Consider the following 19,916-nt stretch of genomic DNA (forward strand, 5'->3'; position numbering starts at 1 on the left):
TTACCTAGTAGATTCTTAATATTGGCAAAATTAATAGAAGATCAGATATAGCCATTTACAAGGTTCAGATAGATAGGACCCTGCCTTCAGGCAAAAGAATGGGGGAGGGGGAAGTGACAAATCAGAGCGAGTACATTTGCACTTAAGGAGTGGGAGTAAACTACACAGAACAGCAGTTACAACCAATCACCTTAATGGGTGGAATTGTATGGGTCATTTCTGTCTAAGGTTCCTATGTTAGTAGAACCCTGAAAGCCTGTTCAGTTCTCTAATTCTATGAACTGTTAGCAATGAAACTTATCTAAGCCAATGAAGCAATCGGTATAATCCTCCTTGTAACTCCCTTCCATTCTTGGAAAAAAGTACAGAAAACAGTTAAAACATTTACATAAACTTTCAGCACTCGAAAGCATTTTCCTTTCCATCAAAATTTTAGTTTAAATGGCTCCATTAATTACCATAATTTTTCTGTTTTACTCTTCAGAAAAAAAAATTCATCTTCATGTTTGAAAATTTTAAATCTGTAAAAATGTGCTGGTTGTTAATGAAGACAAATGGTTGAAGGCCTTTTTTTCTTCTTTACAAGGATTATTTATATCCAGTCACAGACATACATAATTTATTTAGCCAAACCTATTATAGCTGGTTAAACATTTTCAGAAAAAGCAGTATTTTAGCTGGCTGGTAGAAAGTTCCTGAAGAATATTTTACATCTTGTAGGCCAAAGTTGCCTACAAGAGATTCTGAAGAAACAGAATGGGAGAATAAATCTAGTGACTGGACTATTTCTACATATTATAGGAAATTATAGGAAGATGGTAAGAGAAAAAAAAAAAAAGATAAGCATTGTTAAAACTATATTTAAGTTACTGAATTATAGAACTGTTCATGTGGTTCATTTACATCTGTTGTTCAATGTGTAACATTACACAAATTAAATATTCTTTTCCATTTGCATATTTAAGCTTTCACTCGTACATTATTCCAGTATTCTTTGTTAACTTTTTTCAACTTTTTCTTGAGATATGGTAGTCTGATGGTAATATATATGTTACATATGAATTTTTCACAACTATTAACTTAATTTCTTACTGCTTTGATTAAAACAATGTTTTAGCACAGAATCTGGTTCATGCCAAACCATCCAGACCTTCTATCCCACCTGGGTTTAAATTTTTAAAAAGGATAATTGCTTGCAATTTCAAAAGCTTCTGAAGCACTTGGTTATGGATCAAATCTCATTACCTGCTACTTTCACACCAACCAAAAAACTGAATTACTTTTATGGTGGTTAGTCAGCATAGTAGCTGTGATGTATAATCCAAATATGGAGAAACACTAGCACAGTTGAAGCCTCTGCACAAAGGGCGCCAGAAGTATCTAAATGGCACAGCTGAAAGCAACAGAGACAAATACCACAAAGGTTTAAGAGAAAGACTTAACAGATTAAGTTGGAGTTGAGAAAGAAATGGACAAAAGCTGAAGACGAAATCAAAACAGTACCAAAACAGAGAAAGTCTTATAACCCATATCATTGCTGCTTCCTCATTTTTACCTTTGCTTTTTTTTTGGTGGGGGCAGAGAGATGAATGATGAACTTGTATGTAGCTCAGCAGCCTGGAACCACTCTCAAATTGGCTGTCAAGTTATCCATTTATGTGACTGGACAGGGAATGTGTCCTCAATCTGTCAAATTCACATCTGCAGTCATCAATATCAAAGCATGAAACTAGATACATCTGAGAAGGTTTAGAGAAGACACTACTATATAAGACTGTTCCAAACAGTTTTAAATAGAGGTGGTCTGACTTTCAAAATCCAAAGCAAATGATCACTCAAAGTCTTTGTTCACCTAAGCCCAGGCACTGCGTCCAAAGGCACAACAATCAACTCCAGACATGGGGAGGGGGAAGAGGTTGAACATGTGCAAAACCTCTACGCCTGCAGAAACAACTTGTCTGCCTACTCCCTAATCAGGAAGACATTGCCAATCATGGTACCAAAGCAGGCCCTGAAATAGTTGGCAACAGGGAGGGCAAGAGATTGCTCTTGCTGTTAATCAGTAGCTAGCCAAGTTTCTCTAACAGTTTCACACAGCATGTGGCCACCTGGTTGTCTAACTCCAAATTGGCAAAAAAAAAAAAAAAAAATCAGCCAATTGTCCAGTTAGGAGTGAAACCAAATGCCCTTCTTCTGATGCAAGGCCATCACCACCACCATGACTTTGTAAAAGGTTCTGGGCACTATGGTGAGACATGGGAAGATTCCTAAAATGAAATGCTTCACCAGCATGCAAAACTGCAGGAATCTGGTGTTCCGCTGATTGAAATATCAATATTGGAACCTTCCAAAAAGTCCAAAGAGGATAGGAACTCTCCCTATCCGACTGCCACAACCTCCAACTCAAGGTTATCGATTTGAAACTGGGGAACCCACTATGAAGAACCAACTACCCTTGAGGTCCGGAACGGGCTAAAAAAACCTCCATCCTTTTGGTGGACATCATCTCTCTTCCCCCCAGCGGGAGCAACCTTTCCAAGGTTGCTTTCTTTACATGTCTTCAGTGGCTGTTTGACTTGGAGAAACCATAAAGGCATCAGAAACTGGAAAAGCAGACTCCCAACACGTATCCACTCTGAACCAAATGAAGTACCCATGGATCCAAAGTTATATGGGTCCACTCTGAGAACAGGCAAAAATTGCCCCTCCCCCAATCGGGACTTCCTTGGAGGGGACACTCTGCAACTCATTATGAGCCTCAAGATCCACTAGATGACGACCCTGTACCCTCTCTGGGCTTGTGCACACCACAAAATAGCTAAGACTTTCAAAACTTACTGTGTTCGTTTCTGCAACTTGAAGTGCCTCCAATTTCTAAGCTGAGTACACCCAAAGGCTTCTCAAACAATGACCATGCTCTATCCTCAGGCCTCCTCCAGATCCTTCATATGCTTCTTAATGTCATCCCACAGAGAAACTTTCCCTATAGAAGCTTGCTAAGTGTCTCACAGGCCAAGTCCTCTGATCAACTGTGAAACTATAGTCAACCACCCAGGCATCACTACTAAATGTACTGACTGTGAAGTAACCCAGATTAAAATCATAAAGAATATCTGCAAGGAAGACTGCCCTAGGCTCCACATGGGCTACCTTCAAAGTCAGAGAACCTAGCAACGTAATTCCTACATACCATCACCCGGGTACCCAAGACACAGAAGAAAAGGCTTACTTCAAAACCTCAACTCTCCTGTCAATTTTTAAAGCCAAACACTCCCCCCTTCAGTAGGATAGGCTTACGAGTCCTAACAGTTATCAAAATGTTCACTATCGGACACTGAAAAACAAATCTATGTCCTCCAACAGACACTGAAAAACAAGTCTATGTCCTGCTATGAGAGGGGACAGAACCTCTCCACATCCCTTAGACCCTTTTACCACCCCTTGGCGTTTTCCACTCTGCAAGGATCATCTTATGCAGAGCCTTTATGAAGGTAATAGGCTCTAGGGAACTTCTGAATTAACTCCAGGATGAGATCTCCATTCAAAGCCTTCTTACTAGATGCTTCTGTGATGCACAGTGATGGCAGCCTTTTCCACTGGAACAAAACAGATAACAGAGGGCTCATTTTTCTTCTTGGGGTGGGGGGGGGGGGGGAGAGAATCTCCCTCCTCCAGGAAGAGTAACAAGAGGAGTGGCTGCTCCATCCTCCTCTTGCCCAACACCCCAATTCTCATGAAGATATAATGGACCCCTGGACTGCCTCATCTACCCAGCTCTGTTTCTTAGGCCTTAAGGGAGCCAAAAGGATTAATCATCTTCAGTGCCCACCTTCAGACAGCCCAAACTTGAAGAGCCAGCTGAATGGTTCCTAATATCTACTGGATATAGCAGGTGAGCTAACAAAACAAAAAAAAACCCTGCAGCTGTAGAAGTTGACATCCTGACAGACCGAGACACCCCACAAAGCACCCCCAATCCTGGTACACACGCCAGACAAAGGGGGAACCAAACCCCCATAGCCAATCAATTAGTGTCTATCCTCAGTGCAGGGGGAAAAAAATTGTCGAGGAAAATTGGGTACAGAATACATGTTCAGACCCAGCTTCTGCCTCCATCCTTCTGTTCAGTGTGATCACACTCCAGGCATGGAAAGCCAGTCACGATACCAATGCGTCGGCTCCACCACATATTGCACAGACAATTCCAGTCCAGCATCCTGGCCCCCCCCCCCCCCACCACCTAGGCCTGAAATCTGCCGTAATGCTCCCCTCTCCAATCACAAACAAGCCTCCATCTGACCTCACTATGTCTTCTCAACTGACTCTTACTTCTTTATTTAAAAGCTTAGAAAAAAAGAAAGGAAAAAAAAAACCTATGTAAACACTTTCCCAGCCAACGTCACAGGCTAGAGGCATCTGGGCCCATCTAGCAGGGCAATAAGGAAATCAGAGGTTTAGAAGTCAAATACCTGCTGTGTAGAACTCAGGCTCAACTTACCCACAGATATTAAAACTGTTGGTAAGAATATATATGCATGGTGTAGTCAGTTATGAATACTATTTATAAGAAACAAAAATATCACTGGACCATAAAAAGATGGTAGAATGACATGCAAAAAAAAAAAATTCACACAGGCAGCATAATGGGCTGTGACCAAAGGTCAGTCTTCATGTTCTTGGAGTATCCAGTTCATTACTTGGGCAATTACAGAAGTTCTGATACATTTACAATAGGCAGGTATACCTATGCCTGTACACTGGTGGGCATGATTTCACAACCTGAAGAATGGATTCTGCACTTTTAGGATATAAGACAGCAAAACACCTGGGAAGTGGCATTTTCCAAGGTCACCATTTCTCCTAGGCCAGAGATACTGTACTGTGGCCAGTCAGAAAGTCTGGGTCCTTCTAACATAATTGAGTCCCATAAGAATCAGGAGGCAAACAGGATTTATTGGTGAAACGTCCATCAGTGCAGTAAAAACCTTTAACCGTCAAGTGCTCACTGTAGGGACTTGAACCATTCTCTTCAAAAGGAAAGAAAAAGTTTATGCTGGGAAAGTATTAGGTACTTGGTTATAGAAAGTGAATGCACACTATGCAGAGTAAACCTCCTAGACCTTTAGGGAAAAAAGGTCCAAACAACAGAAGTTTGATGTCTGCTGGGTCCACTACTACTATATGTATAAGTTGAGAGATCTAAGGAGGCAATTTGGAAGAAATAAGGAAGAGCATGGGAGGAGAATGAAGCAAATTTTTAAAAAAGTTAACATAAAACCCTCCCAGAAAATAATTACAAATGAATAGTAATTAAACAAAAAAAAGGCTTAAAAATCCCACAAAGAATTAGGATTAAAACTTTTTTTTTCCTCTGGCCGCAAAAAACATAAATCTAGCTTAAGTTTCCTACAAATTTTAAATCCCAGTGGAGACTAAGGAGTAAAATAATTTGAAGATTGAAACATAACCAAAAAAACATCTAACAGTAAAACTGCCTGGTGCTTTCTTCAGAGTATTAGAGACATGTTCTGTTTTAAGGCAAGGAGGAGGGAAGATATTTAATCTTAGATTTAAGAAATCATTTAACTAGCAGGTTTATTTTTTCTACATCCTCAAGATTTCCAAAATTAACTTTTCAGCATCTAACCCTACCCCAAGTATGCTCTTTTTCCCCCTATGGATCTCAAAATTAAGAGGGTGTCTTTGGTGACTGCTTTACAGTAGCACCTTAAGTTAAAAATACGTACCTAAGCTGTGGAGAAAATCAGAGTAAATCCAATGAAAAGTCTTGTTAAGCTTTGTGAACTAAAATTCAGTGCCATCAACGCAAAAGAGGTTTTTTGTTTTGCTTTGTTTTCACCAAATGGAAACAGATTTACTATCAATTAATGTTTAATATTGGATAGTGTTATTTAACTCTCAACACCATCTCAAGAACCTGAAAACTGCAGAATTGCTAACACTGGCCTCCATGCATTACTAGAATTCTCTTGCTGTTCACCCTTTTCCTACAAATCCGGGAGAGTAAGAATGTGATCTCAAGAATTGGGGGGGGGGGGGGGGGGGGGGTTGTCTTATTTGCTTAATAAGTAATTTGAGACACGTGGTAAGCCTAAACTCATATAGAAGACTTGTAGAGGCGGTCAAAAGATCTCAAAAAGAGATGCATTAAAAAAAATAAAAAATAAAGGGCTAAACATGACCAGCACATCTGAGTACTAAATTATTCATTTGTAGAATATAATCTTACACCAGTCCGAATTGCTACCTGTAAAGTATTTAGCTGCCTCTAAAAAAGAAAACAAACTCACACAAAAACACTCACCTTCAAATGTCTACATTCTACGTTACACAGAGAACATAAATGTGGAAATATTCTTGGAGATGCCGCATAGTAATCGTTCATCATAGAAGGAGTTGGTAGTCTCTTCATCTTCTGAGCATCAGACTGTGACATAACAGATGCCCAATTTCCTTTCATAAATGTAGTCGTCATACTAGGACTCTGAGTCATAGGAGGCTGCACAGCAGATTCAGGAACTGCTTGGTAGTTTTGCTGATTCATAACTGTGCCCATCTGTACACTGGGTGTACTGACCATCGGGACGCTAGGCGCGCTGACCATGGGCATGCTGGGCACACTGACCATGGGTACTCTGGGCACGCCAACCATGTGCACTCTGGGCACGCCGACCATGGGCACTCTGGGCACGCCGACCATGGGCACGTTGACCATTGGGACACTAAGCGTGTTACTAATTTTTGGTTGATTCTGATTCCTTTTAGACTTTGCTGAAGGTGCAAGCACTTGAATAGGATGGCTTGCTGGAGTAGTAGACTGTGATTCTGACACGACTTTCCTATTACCAAGTGGTGTTTTAAGCACAGTTGATATCTTTCGTCCAGAGCCAACTTGAAAAAATTGCTGTGCATTTGCAGCTTCATTCTGGAAACCTATCTGTCTCATAATTTCTTCAACAGGAAACACTCCCTGGTTGCAGCTTAGAGTCGACTGTTGAGTCTCCATGGAAATACCTGGTTGTGTCTGTATAGCTTGATAATCATTTCTTGTTTCTAAATTTGTTAGAGGACTGTAGATATGCCCCTCAACAGGATCTTCGTTATAGCCATACTTGCTTCCATGTCCATAATCAATTACGTTGCTTTGTGCAGACTCACTTATTCTTCCTCTGTTTTTAGAATCATCTGTACTGGAGATCTGGTTACCCATTTTACGTAATCGTATGTCCCTCAAAATCAAAGGCATATTCTCTGGAGTCAGCTGATCATCTGGATAACGACTAAGCTCCTCTAGATCTTCATTGGATAGTCCAAAGCTTGCTAAGATACTGGAAGCACTCTCTGTTGTGTAGCGGCTCTGGCCCTCTGGAGTGTGCTCTACAACTTGAGGTGTGGAAATAGGTTTTGTCAGTTCCACGTGTCCACCTGAAATATTCAGAGATGCAGAAGTCTGTGGGTCCCATCTAGTAGGAGTTTTGACCCTCATTTTCGGCATGGTTTCCTGCAAGTTCATTTTCTCCTTCAGCGACCGAGGATCAATTCTGTGCTGTGCACCCTGCAAGTTCATCTCCAGATCTTGATGCTGCATTTGATGACCCATCCTCAGAAAGGATTCTGTGCCTCCAAATCTTTGCATATTTCCGTGAGGTCCCATCATTCTATTAGGGGTTCCTTGTAAACCCATTCGTTGAGACATTCCTTGCAGATTCATTTCTCCTACTCCCATGAAAGAACCTTGATTCATCATCCCAGGCACATTCACCCTAGCTGGGCTCATCCCAGGCACACTCATCCTGGGTGGTCTTTGACCAGGAAAGGCTCCTCTAGGATTGTACATGATGGTTTTCAGCAAGGCCCGATTTAGCAAAGCACAAGCAGGTGTTGAAGTGTTTGAGACCACCGAAGACAACTGATGGAGAGCCAACTGAGTCTTAATTTGAATAAGCTGCAAAGATGGCGGGCCCAACAGAAGTGGGCTTGAAATGCCAAAGTTCAACGAATTCACAACTGGTGCGCAATTTTCCAAGAACAACACAAAGCTGAAAGTTAAAACACAAATATTAGATTTTTATATCTTTACAAATTTTTTCAAACAGTGGCTCTACAACCACCAAACAAAACATTATGGAAGGGAAAACGAACTGTATTGTTAAAATAGTGAATAGAAGAGTCATTGTTTTTTATTGATAAAGATTTTCTGTAAGTTATCCACCAAATTTACACTAAAAAAAAATCTTATCTAAACAGCAAATAAAAATATCAATTTTACATTTAGCAATACATATTTACTTTTTTATTAGTACTTTCAAACTGTTGGAATTTGAGTTATGTTCAAAGAAACGTATTGAATACAAGTGAATACAAATTACTAAGTAATATGAAAATAAAAATAGTCTAAAAAAAAAACCTTACTTTTCCCTCATTACTAAGGCAGAAAAGGAAAAACAAATCAAAAGTAAAGTAATTTACTATAAACTAATACCAAGAGCTGTGTCGCAAGAATAAAATTTCAAGAAAAACATCTGATAAAGCTAATGGCAGATTTTTTTCCCATATGCATAAATCGAAAACCAAACAAAAAAAATAAAATCTAAATATTTAGGCATTTATTTAAAGTCTTTCCAATAGGCACAAAAACCTAAGAAAACCCTTAATAAATTAAACATTTTGTACACTTTATCACCTAATCTTAATGGATGTATTATGAATGTGTTTCTATTAGGTCTGTTTAATCAGTTAATGCTGAAGATTAATACATTAAAAATTAATCGCGATTAAAAAAACAAAGTCGCGTTACTGTGGCTGCCTCCTCCAAACATATCTTCCGTTCTCTTCCACTCCCAATCCCTGTCCTGGATGCAGACATAGTTCTCCCCACATTCCCCCCCCCCCCCCCCAAAAAAAAAAACACATTAGTCTACCTTAAAAGGTGGTCTTCTGTTGATTCTCGCCAGCAGCAGCGTTGCACATATACTGCCTGCTCTGAAGCTTCCCCCCCCTCCCCCCCCGACCTGTCCCATTCAGGCAGAAACATGAAATGTGAGAGGTGGCGGGATGGGCCAGAGGAGAAGCTTCGGACTAGGCCACAGGGAGCATATGTGTAATGCTGTCACTCCCAGAGCCAGACAACCACCTTTAAGGTAGACCAGCAGGGGGGGTACTGACCGTGGGGGGGGGGGGGGGGGGGCAGATACTGAACCCTGGGTGGGAGAAGTGTGAGCTGCAAACCTGCAAGCAGAACTGGAGGGGTCACAATGGAAGCTATGACCAAGGCAGTGAGCTCCAAAAACCACAAGAAAAGTTTGGTGATGTTCAACAGTAGATTTTTGTTGCTGCTCATGGGACTGGAAGATAATGGACCTGGAAGAAGAAGTGAGCGAGTGAAGGTTGAGAAACAGATGTTGGATCTGGGGGGTGGGAAGGAGGGAGATTATCAGTCCTTTAGGGAAGGGAAAGGGATGAGATTTGATATACCGCTTTTCTGTGGTTACAATCAAAGCAGTTAACATATGTACAGGTACTTATTTTGTACCCAGAGCAATGGAGGGTTAAAGTGACTTGCCCAGCGTCACAAGGAGCTGCAGTGGGAAACAAATAAATTGAACACCTTTAACTGTGCAATTAATTGCAATTACAAATGTTAACAGAAATGCAGCCCTAATATAGGTAAATACACACACACATACAAACAAGGCTGCACATTTAGCATGTTTTTTTAACACGTTAAAATTTTAAGCTTGCATTAATTTTACCTCCCCCTCCCCCTGGCGTCCCTCTGAACTTGCCTGTACAGATTGCAGCACTAAGCACATGCTGCTTCTCTCTTGCCAGAGCCCTCCCTCTAACGTCTTGCCTCCTCTGACTAAACTTCATGTTTTCTGTGGGCAGGATGCTAGAGAGAGGTCTCCGGCTAAAGAAGCAGTGTTTGCTTAGTGCTGTCCTCTGTACAGGCAGTTTTGAAGGGCCTCAAGGGGATGGGGAAGGAGAATGTGATGCCAGCATAAATGGGCGAGGCCGAAGGAAAATTAAAGCTGCCTAAGTGTGCAGGGTGAGGGGGTAGGAGAGAAAAAAACCTGCCAGAACAGGGGCAGGGGTGCAGCACAGAGAAACATTTGATTGGTGGGGGGAGGGGGGATGGAGGAGGAGAGAAGAGAACCAGACCAAAGCATCCTCTCTCAAATGAGGTTTATATGTGAGATGGTACCAATGGATGGGAAGGGAAGAGAAACAGGAGGAGGAGATGGTGACCATGAACAAAGGGGAAAGGAGATGCGAGGAGATGGAAATGAGATTTGAGAAGTAGGAAGAAAAATTGAATAAAGTTGATGTGAATGATAGCTATACAGCAGGAAGTGAATGAGGAGAAAAAGAGAAGGAAAAATGTCAACTGATTTCTCTCATGTAATCCAACCAGATCAGTCCAGACTAATGGGTTATGTCCATCCACCAGCAGGAGACAAAAAAATAGCTCCAACCAAGCAATTTGCCCCATAAGGGTATTGTGCAGCCTGGAATGCTCAGTATGACTAAAAACCAAGCAATGGTGTTCAGTACCACTACAACACAAGCCAACAAAATTAGACATGGAAGACACAATGTTCAAGTTAAGTGGAATTCAGAGGCCCCTACCACAATCACAGAAGCTCCAAAGGCAGCTTCCTCTAGAACAGCAACATCCTGGCGACAGTGCTTGGGGGGGGGGGGGGGGGGGGGGGAAGTAGGGAGAGGGGACCATGTTGAAAACTGATAGTGAAATTCTCAATTCTGTCCCAGATACAGCAACCCCAACCCCACATAGAATATATCTTCAAGAAGGGGAGGCTGCTTCCCTGCAATTAAGCACACAGACAAAATCATTTCCTTCAATCATCGTTTGATTGCCTTAAAGGCTACTTCACTTTCCCTATGCTTCCCAACAGTACAAATACCTCATCTGTCTTATGTTGTTCTAACTCAATTGCTTGATTTTGAAGAAAAATCATAGAATTTTGTCTGATCATCAGTCAGATTTAAGAAAATGTCAAAGCAATGAGACTGTTCTATTAGATACAGTCGATGGTTGTTGGAAATATCTTAAAGATTGTTTTTTCCTTGTACCTAAAAAAAATATCCGAATAGCTAGGAGCCTCAAGGATGAAGAATCTGCACTATAACCCGTTCTGTCTGGAAGAACCAAAACCAAAGTCTGAGCTAAGTGAAAGGACGAGATCACTTTTGGGAGCAAAGAAGGGACATACAAATGGAGACTACAGGAAAGGGTAAAGGACCATGGATTTGATATAGCACCTTTCTGTGATACAACAGAAGAGGTTTACATTTCATGCAGGTACTTTTTCTGTCCCTAGTGGACTCACAATCTTAAGTTTTGCACCTAGGGCAATGATGAGTTGGCCCAGGATAACAAAGGAGCCACAGCAGGAATCAAACCCAGCTCCCCAGGCTCTCAACTCACTATGCTAACCTTTAGGCTATTCTTTTAACAAACTTGTTGAGCCAAAGCAACCACAAAAACCGTCTTCAAGTTAAGGTCTTCTAATAGAGACCTTTTTCAGACAATCAAAGGGAGCTTTCTGGAGCATTTTCAAGATTAGATTCAAACTTCATTGTGGACAGATATTTTTCTCGGGGGGGGGGGGGGGGGGGTGGAGGAGAATGACACCAACTGGATGAGAGACCAGAGGCATACTGCATGCATCCTCAAACAGACTAAACACTGCAGCTTAGCATTCCAACTTAAGGCAAGAACCTTTGCCAAGCCATCCTGGCGAAATCCCTGAGTCAGGGAGCCTTGATCAGGAAGGGGCATTCTTAACCACCTTTAAAAGGTCCTCTAGACCCTAGCAAATGCCACTGACACGGACCGTTTCCTAGTTCATAGCAGAGTAGTAATAACCACTTCCACTACGTTCATTCTCACTATTCCAGGACAAGTGGGTAGTTATGTCCATCAACCAGCAGGTGGAGATGGGAGAATACAGAACTGACCACCACTACACGGTTCCCTGTTAGCAGCTCAGCTCCTCAGTTTCTACTATCTCCAGCAGGTGGATGGACAGACTTCCTCTGTTTCTGAGGCCTTGCTCCTGGTCCAGTTGGTCAACTGGTTCCCAGTTGAGCGTAGTGGGCAGACATACCTGGTAGTACTGGGTCCCTGTCGTGCTTTCCCCACTGGAATGTTCTGCGTTCTTATGGGAGCCTGCTCAGCAACCAGTCTGCTTCAGAAGATAAGGAACAGTGCAGACAGCGCAGTGAGTTTGGCGGGCCGGTGGTGCTGTGCCCTGCTGTGACGGGGGTGGCTGTGTCCCCTGGGAGCATGGACCCGGGGTAGTGTTCTCTGCTGTGCTTTGGGCCTCAGGATGTCCTTGGGAGCGATTTGTGTCTGTGCTCACAAAAAAAAGAAAGCTTTATTGTTCAGTTGTGATGTGCTCCGGTTTAAAAAAAAAAATGCACAAAACACAAGCGAGTGTGTAGCGCGGTGCACCACATGCTTTCTCGCACTGCGACAATCTTCTTTCAAAGCAGCCCCCACTGGGAGTGTGAGGAGCTGCCTGTCTCGCAGCGGGCAGGGTTCTTCCTCGGACTGCTGCACGGTTAGTCCAGTTCCCGAGTGGAGGGGTTGAGTCGGGGCTAACACACACAAAGCGTCCTCAGTCGCATCAATGCGTTTCTTGCAGCTCTGGTCCCCAGTGCAGCGTCTCAGCGCTTTGCCTCAGAGGGAGGCGGGAATGGCAGCCATTTTGTGCTCTGCCGGCATGAGGGTCTGTGCAAACAGCTGTAGCAGTGGGGATCTCTTCTGGGGGGGGGGGGGGGGGGCTGGGTCAGAGCCTACCCTTCTGGGCTTGTTCTCCTGCTCTGCCAGACTTTGGATTGGGGCAAGTAGTTCCTTCTCCAGCGGCACTAGCATCTCCTAGGGGACGGGGTTTTCCCCGCCGGCTCCCAGGATTTTGCAGCGGTTAACACGTGGAGTCTTCGTTTTATTTTGCTGCAGTTGGGCTGCTCTATGGGGTCTCCTCTGTCAGAGCCCTTGGTGGAGGATGAGCTCCCTTTGGGGGAGGGGGATGACCCTCAGGTGTTCGGTCTGTTTCAGCGAAGGGAGTTCAGCCCTCTGTTTTCTGTGGTGAAAGCAGCGCTTCCCATAGCGAAATCCTTGGGGTTCTCTGGAGGACAGTCGGACGGCTAGCCTTGTGTAGGACCTCAGGGGCTTGTCTAAGGTGCTCCCCATGTAATGGTCATTCGGGGCCTGTTTACCACAATGTACAGTGCACTTGACTCAGGCCTCCAGGTTGGGAGAACCATGGCCCACTTCTTTTCTCTAGTGCAGGGAGAAGCAGCAGCTCCGTTCTCTACATTGCACTCAGTGCCTGCAGTCACCTTGAATTTTCCCTTCCTGGTTGCTGCGGCATTGCCTTGCGGAATCTGCTAGATGGGAAACTGAATCAGACCTTGTAGTCCATCTTGGAGGTGTTTGCATTAGGAGCTGCAGGCTTCTATTAGTAGTCCTTTGTCTTTCCTGCTGCGGGCTGTCTTGGGTCGAGGGCTGCGGCATGGGCCTGTTTGCAGTGGCAGCAGAAGTCTGTTTCCCAGGGCAGTCCCCGGGCTGCCTGGTTGGAGGCACGTTTTGCCTGTCTGGTGGACGCTGTGTATGACATTCTTCGGGCTTCGGTCTAGTATGTCTTTGGCATTCACCACAAGCTGTCAGTTCTGCCTGCGGTCATAGGCAGTGGTTGCCACCACCAACGCCTGCTTGGCCAGGTTTCCACTTTGGGGCTCCTTTCTATTTCGGTACACCCTCAGCGATTTGGTTCAGAAGCTCGGTGAGTTGGGCTCCAGCATTTGCCAGGGGATGTTCCTCGTTCTTGGCCCGCCCTGTGGGCTCGGCAAATGCCCAGTTTCATGTCAACACTAAGGGTAGGCCTGGTCCTCAGAATTTTGGCCAGAGGGCTAGGTTTCGAGCCTGGCATTCTCCCTTCCGGGGGACGGGGAACCAGGAACAAGCAGGGCACTCAAGGTGAGTGGCTGCTGTTTCCCGGCCATTCTTGGGCATTTTGGGATGTGTGGACTACCTTCTCCTCAGCTTAGGTGCTGGATTTTCAGGGTGCTGGGGTCTGGCTGATGTTCTCCCCTCTGGTAGCCTCTCTCTTCTTGCAGTCTCCTTGTCAGAGGGGGCCTCTGTCTGCTCAGAGCAGAAGAGCAGTGGAGGTGCAGCTATCCTTCCTGCTGAGCGCTGTTTGGGTCAGTACTCCATCCTTTTTGGGGTTCCAAGGAAGACGGAGACAGTGCAACCCATTCTGGATCTCAAGGGATCTGAGGTCTCTGATCGCCTCCGTTTGGGAAAGTTTCTCTCTGCTCTCGATCTCAGGGAGGCATACTTCTCTTTCCCGCTACGGGCTGTCTCGGCAGTTCGTTCCTATTCTGGGCCCTGCCAGTTGGTTCCGTCGGACCAGAGGACTCTTTTTTGAGGTCATGCTCATAGTGGCGGTCTTTCTGCGGAAACACGGGTTTTTGTGTTCTCCTGTACCTGGATGACTCCGGGTCTCTTCTTGCCTAGACTAAGTAGAGACCCCGTCAGCGCTGGTTGACCCCCAGGTTTTTTTGTCTGGTTTGGGTGTTTAATTTCAACAGGAGCAGGCTGGCGCCAGCACATCAACTTTTATTCCTGATGAGCTTGAGTGTTTCTTCAGAGGGAGAGAGCTTCCAAGTTTTTCGCTCATGCTTTGTCACCAGCCACAGGCCTGGTATTTCGTACAAGTCCTTAGATCTATGGCAGCGGCCGTGGAAAGGGTTCCTTCTTCTCTCATGCAGCCGCTTTAGGGGGCCCTGCGCAGCCGCTGGTCTCAGGTTTCAGAGGGCGATGGGATCTGGCTCTTTTCCTCTCTGGCTGTCAGTCAGTGCATGAGGGGGTTGTTGCTGCCCCAGTCATTGACCCTGGGAAGGGCCTCCTCGAGCCTGCTTTGGGAGGTGGTGTCTAAGGATACCAGCTTCTCGGGCTGGGGAGTGCCCTATGTTGGGGTTCCTTGGTGCAGGGCTCTTGGTCTCCTAGGAGGGCATTGGCTCTCTATACTCTGGAGCTGCGTGCAGTGAGCAGAGTTCTGGAGGCCTTTCTTCTTCCTTTGCGTCTTTTCTCTCCCTCTTTCTCTAGTAGACCTTCCTATGCACACAATATTTTGTTTTGGCTTCTGGGTCATTTCCTTGGCTAGTTGGGGTCTCTCTCTCTCTGTTTGTGAGGGGCCTATGAGGATGTAAGGTGCACTAGTTATTCTTCAGAAAGTCTGTTTGCCCTTTAATAGTTCCAGTTTATGGTCCTTATTGCTCTGGACCCGGGTTTCCAGAAGCTTATTTCTCGAGTGGGTTTGCAGTGTGGACTACGTGGTAGCTGCCTCTACATGAAAAGGGGGAGTGTGGCGAGGCCCAATATCTGAGGACCCTTGTTCAGTGATTTGAAAGCTTCTTTGGTATTGTTAAATAGATGTCCAGGGGTTCTGAGTCTTGGTTTTGGTCAGGAGGATCTGGCAGTGGTTCTGTTTTGGGTCCCTCCCACGATTCACTGCTCTGGTACTTCCCAACAGTCATTCATGGCTGGTCTGGAGGAACGTTAAGGAAGGAGAAATTAGGTCCTACTTGCTAATTTGCTTTCCTTTTAGTCCCTCCAGATAGCATATATTGTACTAATCTATACCACAGATATCTGCTACAGTTTTCTTTCTTATTATCAATATATATCCTAGAATCCCACCCATTATCTGAAATCCTCTCATTAATAACCTACGTTTTTTTTTTAATTTCTTTTTCTTTTTTTAAGTTAAAATAGGAACACTTGTCGAAGTTCATTCTGGGGGTGAAGCAAGATGGTGGCTACACGGTCTTGTGTGTAAGCTACATTGTTTCATCACATACTGTTACCTACATTCCCAAATGGGCACGAAAAGAAGAGAAAATTAGGTTCTTACCTTGCTAATTTTCTTTCCTTTAGTCATAGCAGATGAATCCATTACGAGTGGGTTGTGTAAATCAACCAGCAGGGGGAGATAGAGAGCACTGAAAAACTATAGTGCGTCATGGCCAGCTAGCTCCATCTGCCTCTTCAGTATTTGAAGCTTCCAAAACAGTGTTACATCGCAAAGCATAACAACATGAAATTTCCTCACAGCAGATGAATGCCCCAAAACTGGAGCTATAATTCAAAGGAGGGAATGAATTCATCCTCGTGGAGGGAATGAACTCATCCTCCTGTAACTGAACAAAAATCCTGAAGACTGGTTTTCCAACTTCTCCCAATGAGGGAACACAGGAAAAACTGAACATAAAACTAACATGAATCACATAATGAACCACAGAGGGAGGGCTCATGGATTCATCTGCTATGACTAAAGGAAAGAAAATTGCCAAGGTAAGAACCTAATTTTCCCTTCCCTCTCATCAAGCAGATGAAGCCATTATGTATGGGATGTACAAAGCAATCCCTAAATAGGGTGGGAACAAGCCACACCACGCGCCAGCACTTGTGCTCCAAAATGCGCATCCCTCCTGGCAGCCACATCCAGCCTGTAATGTCGGGCAAACAAGAGCTTAGAAGTCCAAGTATACATATCTCTTGGAGAGTGCTCCAGTTTCAGCCCAAGAAGAAATTGCTCTTGTGGAATGTGCCTTAAAGGCTTCAGGCGGAGACCGGCCAGATAGCAGATATGCTGAAAAGATAGCTTCTTTGAGCCAACGGGCTATAATGGCCTTAGACGCTGGAGACCCTCTGTGCGGACCTGACAAAAGAACAAAAAGATGGTCAGAGGTCCTGAAGGCATTTGACATGTGCAGATATTGCAACAGAGCCCTTCGCACATCCAGAAGGTGCAACTGCCCATAGGCTTCTGGAAACTCCTCTTTAGAAAAGGAGGGCAGGAAAATAGGCTGGTTTAGGTGAAACGCTTAAACCACCTTAGGCATGAAGGAAGGCACCGTACGTACCATTACTCCGGATTCTGAAAATTGCAGAAATGGGTCTCGACAGGACAGCGCCTGGAGCTCACATACCCGTCTTGCCGATGTCACTGCCACCAAAAAGACCATCTTTAAGGTCACATCCTTCTCCGAAGCTTGCCTAAGCAGCTCGAAGGGCGAACACTGAAGGGCCTTTAAAACTAACCCCAGGTTCCAGGCCGGACACGAAGGACGGAGCCTTTAAGAAACCATGTCACATCCGGGCAAGCAGCCAGAGAGAGGCCAGCAACCTTCCCTCGAAAACATGCTATGGCTGCCACTTGAACACGCAGGGAATAATAAGCCAAGCCTTTTTGTAAACCATCCTGCAAAAATCAAGTATCGGCGAGACAGAAGCCCACATGGGTGTGATCGCTTCAGAAGCGCACCAAGCCTCAAATTGGCACCAAATCCTGGCATAAGCCATGGAAGTGTAACGCTTGCGGGCCTGTAGGAGAGTGGAAATGACTTTACCTGGAATATTATCCCTTGTCTCTCAATTGCGCCCTCTCAATAGCCATGCCGAAAGACCAAAGCGGCAGGCGTCCTCCATGGTCACCGGGCTCTGTGACAACAGGTTCGGTACCAGAGGTAACGGCAGGGGATCCTCTACCAGCATCCGCCGGAGGTCCGCATATCACGACCTCCTGGGCCAATCCGGAGCAATGAGAACCACCTCTCCTTGGTGGAGCCGAATCCGCAGGAGTACTCGCCCTATCAAGGGCCACGGAGGAAACACTTATAGGAGGCCCTGAGGCCAGGGTTCAGCCAAGGCATCCAACCCTGCCGAGCGAGGATCTTTCCGTCTGCTATAGAAGCACGGGACTTTGGCATTTGTGCTTGACACCATAAGATCCATTACGGGCTTTCCCCATTTGGCACATATCTGCAGGAATACTTCGTCTGCACGTTCCCACCCCGCTGGGTCGATCTGATTCCTGCTCAGATAATCGGCTTGCACGTTGCTCTGACCTGCAATATGAGCTGCTGACAGAAACTGCAGATGAAGCTCGGCCCAGTAGCAAATCTGCGCGGCCTGCGCTGCTAGTGCAATGCATTGAGTGCCTCCTTGGCAATATATGTAGGCCACTATCGTGTTGTCCGACAGACCTCAGACAGCCAATCCTTCCAGGGTCAATTGAAAGGCCAGAAGCGCCTGGAAAATCGTTTTCAACTCCAAGCGATTGATGGACCACTCAGACTCCTCGGGTGTCCAAAGACCCTGGGCATGCCTACCCCAGCCCTTCAGGCTGGCATCTGTTACCACCAGGCACCAATCAGGGAGTGCTAGCAGCATTCCTCGCCGCAGCATGCTGTCTGAGAGCCACCACTCCATACTGAGCAGGGCCGCAGGGAGCCACGTGAGTCTGCATTGATAATCCTGAGATATTGGAGACCACCGTTGAAGCAGGGAACAATGCAGAAGTCTCAGGTGCGCTCTCGCCCAAGGCACCACTTCCAAAGTGGCCGTCATCGACCCCAACAGCTGGACTATGTCCCAAGCTCGCGGGCGAGGCATCATCAGAAGCAGACGGACCTGGTTCTGAAGCTTGCACCGCCTTTGCTCGGGTAGGAAGACCATCCCTGAGGCTGTGTCAAACCGGACCCCCAAATATTCTAGACAGATTGAGAGGGGGTCAGGTGACTTTTGGCTATATTGACGACCCAGCCCACAGATTGCAGTACTGAGACCACTCTGGCTGTAACCTGATGACTCTTCTACAGAGTCTGCTCTGATGAGCCAGTCGTCTAGGTACGGGTGAACCCAGATACCCTGTCGCCTGAGAAAAGCAGCTACTACCACCATTACCTTGGAAAAGGTTCGGGGAGCTGTGGCGAGGCCTAAAGGCAAGGCCCGAAACTGGAAATGTTTTCCCCATCACCGCAAAACGCAGAAACCTCTGGTGCGGGGGCCAAATTGGTATGTGCAAGTAAGCTTCTTTCAGGTCCAGAGACATGAGACACTCTCCTGGCTGTACCGCCGCTATGACTGAGCGCAGGGTTTCCATGTGAAAATGCCGCATGTTCAGAGACTTGTTGACTTCTTTTAAGTCTAGGATAGGCCGAAAAGACCCTCCTTTTTGCGGCACCACGAAGTAAATGGAGTAACGGCCAGAGCGGCATTCAGCGAGAGGCACGGGGGAACCGCCCCTGTATGAATCAAGCCTTGCAAGGTCTCCTCTACCACCGCCCGTTTGGCGGCAGAACCGCATCGGGAATTCACAAACACGTCTCTTATCGGGGCACTGAATTCTATTCTGCAGCCTTCTCTGATCAGGTCCAAGACCCACTGATCTGAGGTAATCTTGGCCCACTCCTCGAGAAAGAGGGAAAGACGTCCTCCTATCACAGGAATCGAGGAGGGGGCCGGCGCACCATCACTGAGAGGGTCGCCCTTGAACTCCAGGTCTTGAGCTTGCTGCTACGGAACGTTTGTCCGAGCGAAAGGAGTTCCTCTGCTGAAAACGGGTACGCGAAGTGAACCCAGCAGAATGCCCCGGGCAGTACCTTCTAGCTTCACGGAAGCGAGGTCTGTAAGAGGAGGGAACCACCTGACCCTTGGAAGAAGGCCACGGGCCTATCCTCGGGCAAGCGCTGAGGTTTGGCATCCCCCAGGCCTTTCACAATTTTCTCCAACTCCTCACCAAACAGGAGAAGGCCTTGAAAGGGCAACTTCACCAACCTTTGCTTAGAGGCCATGTCAGCTGCCCAATGCCGTAGCCACAGAAGACGGCGAGCCGCCACCGCTACAGCCATCTGTTTAGCCGAAGCTCTAAGCAGATCATAAAGGGCGTCAGCCAAAAATGACAAGGCCGACTCCATCCGTGGTGCCACCTCCATAAGGGGCTCCGCTCCATCTTCGGGCTGCTCCACTGCCTATTGTAACCAAGCGAGGCAGGCTCGGGCAGCGTAGCAGCTGCATA

General features: G+C 45.8%; 1 protein-coding gene across 1 annotated transcript in view; it reads right to left on the bottom strand.

The window, feature by feature from the left end:
• The window catches only part of ZNF638 (zinc finger protein 638), a 426,212-nt gene that overhangs the window by 373,276 nt on the left and 33,020 nt on the right, over positions 1–19,916 (bottom strand). The window contains exon 2 of the mRNA XM_030192174.1: positions 6,326–8,060. Coding sequence (XP_030048034.1) covers positions 6,326–8,060 — 1,735 coding nt within the window. The remainder of the gene's footprint in view (positions 1–6,325; positions 8,061–19,916) is intronic.

The sequence above is a fragment of the Microcaecilia unicolor genome, chromosome 2 (assembly GCF_901765095.1).
Source record: "Microcaecilia unicolor chromosome 2, aMicUni1.1, whole genome shotgun sequence".
In the NCBI taxonomy this organism is placed as follows: domain Eukaryota; kingdom Metazoa; phylum Chordata; class Amphibia; order Gymnophiona; family Siphonopidae; genus Microcaecilia; species Microcaecilia unicolor.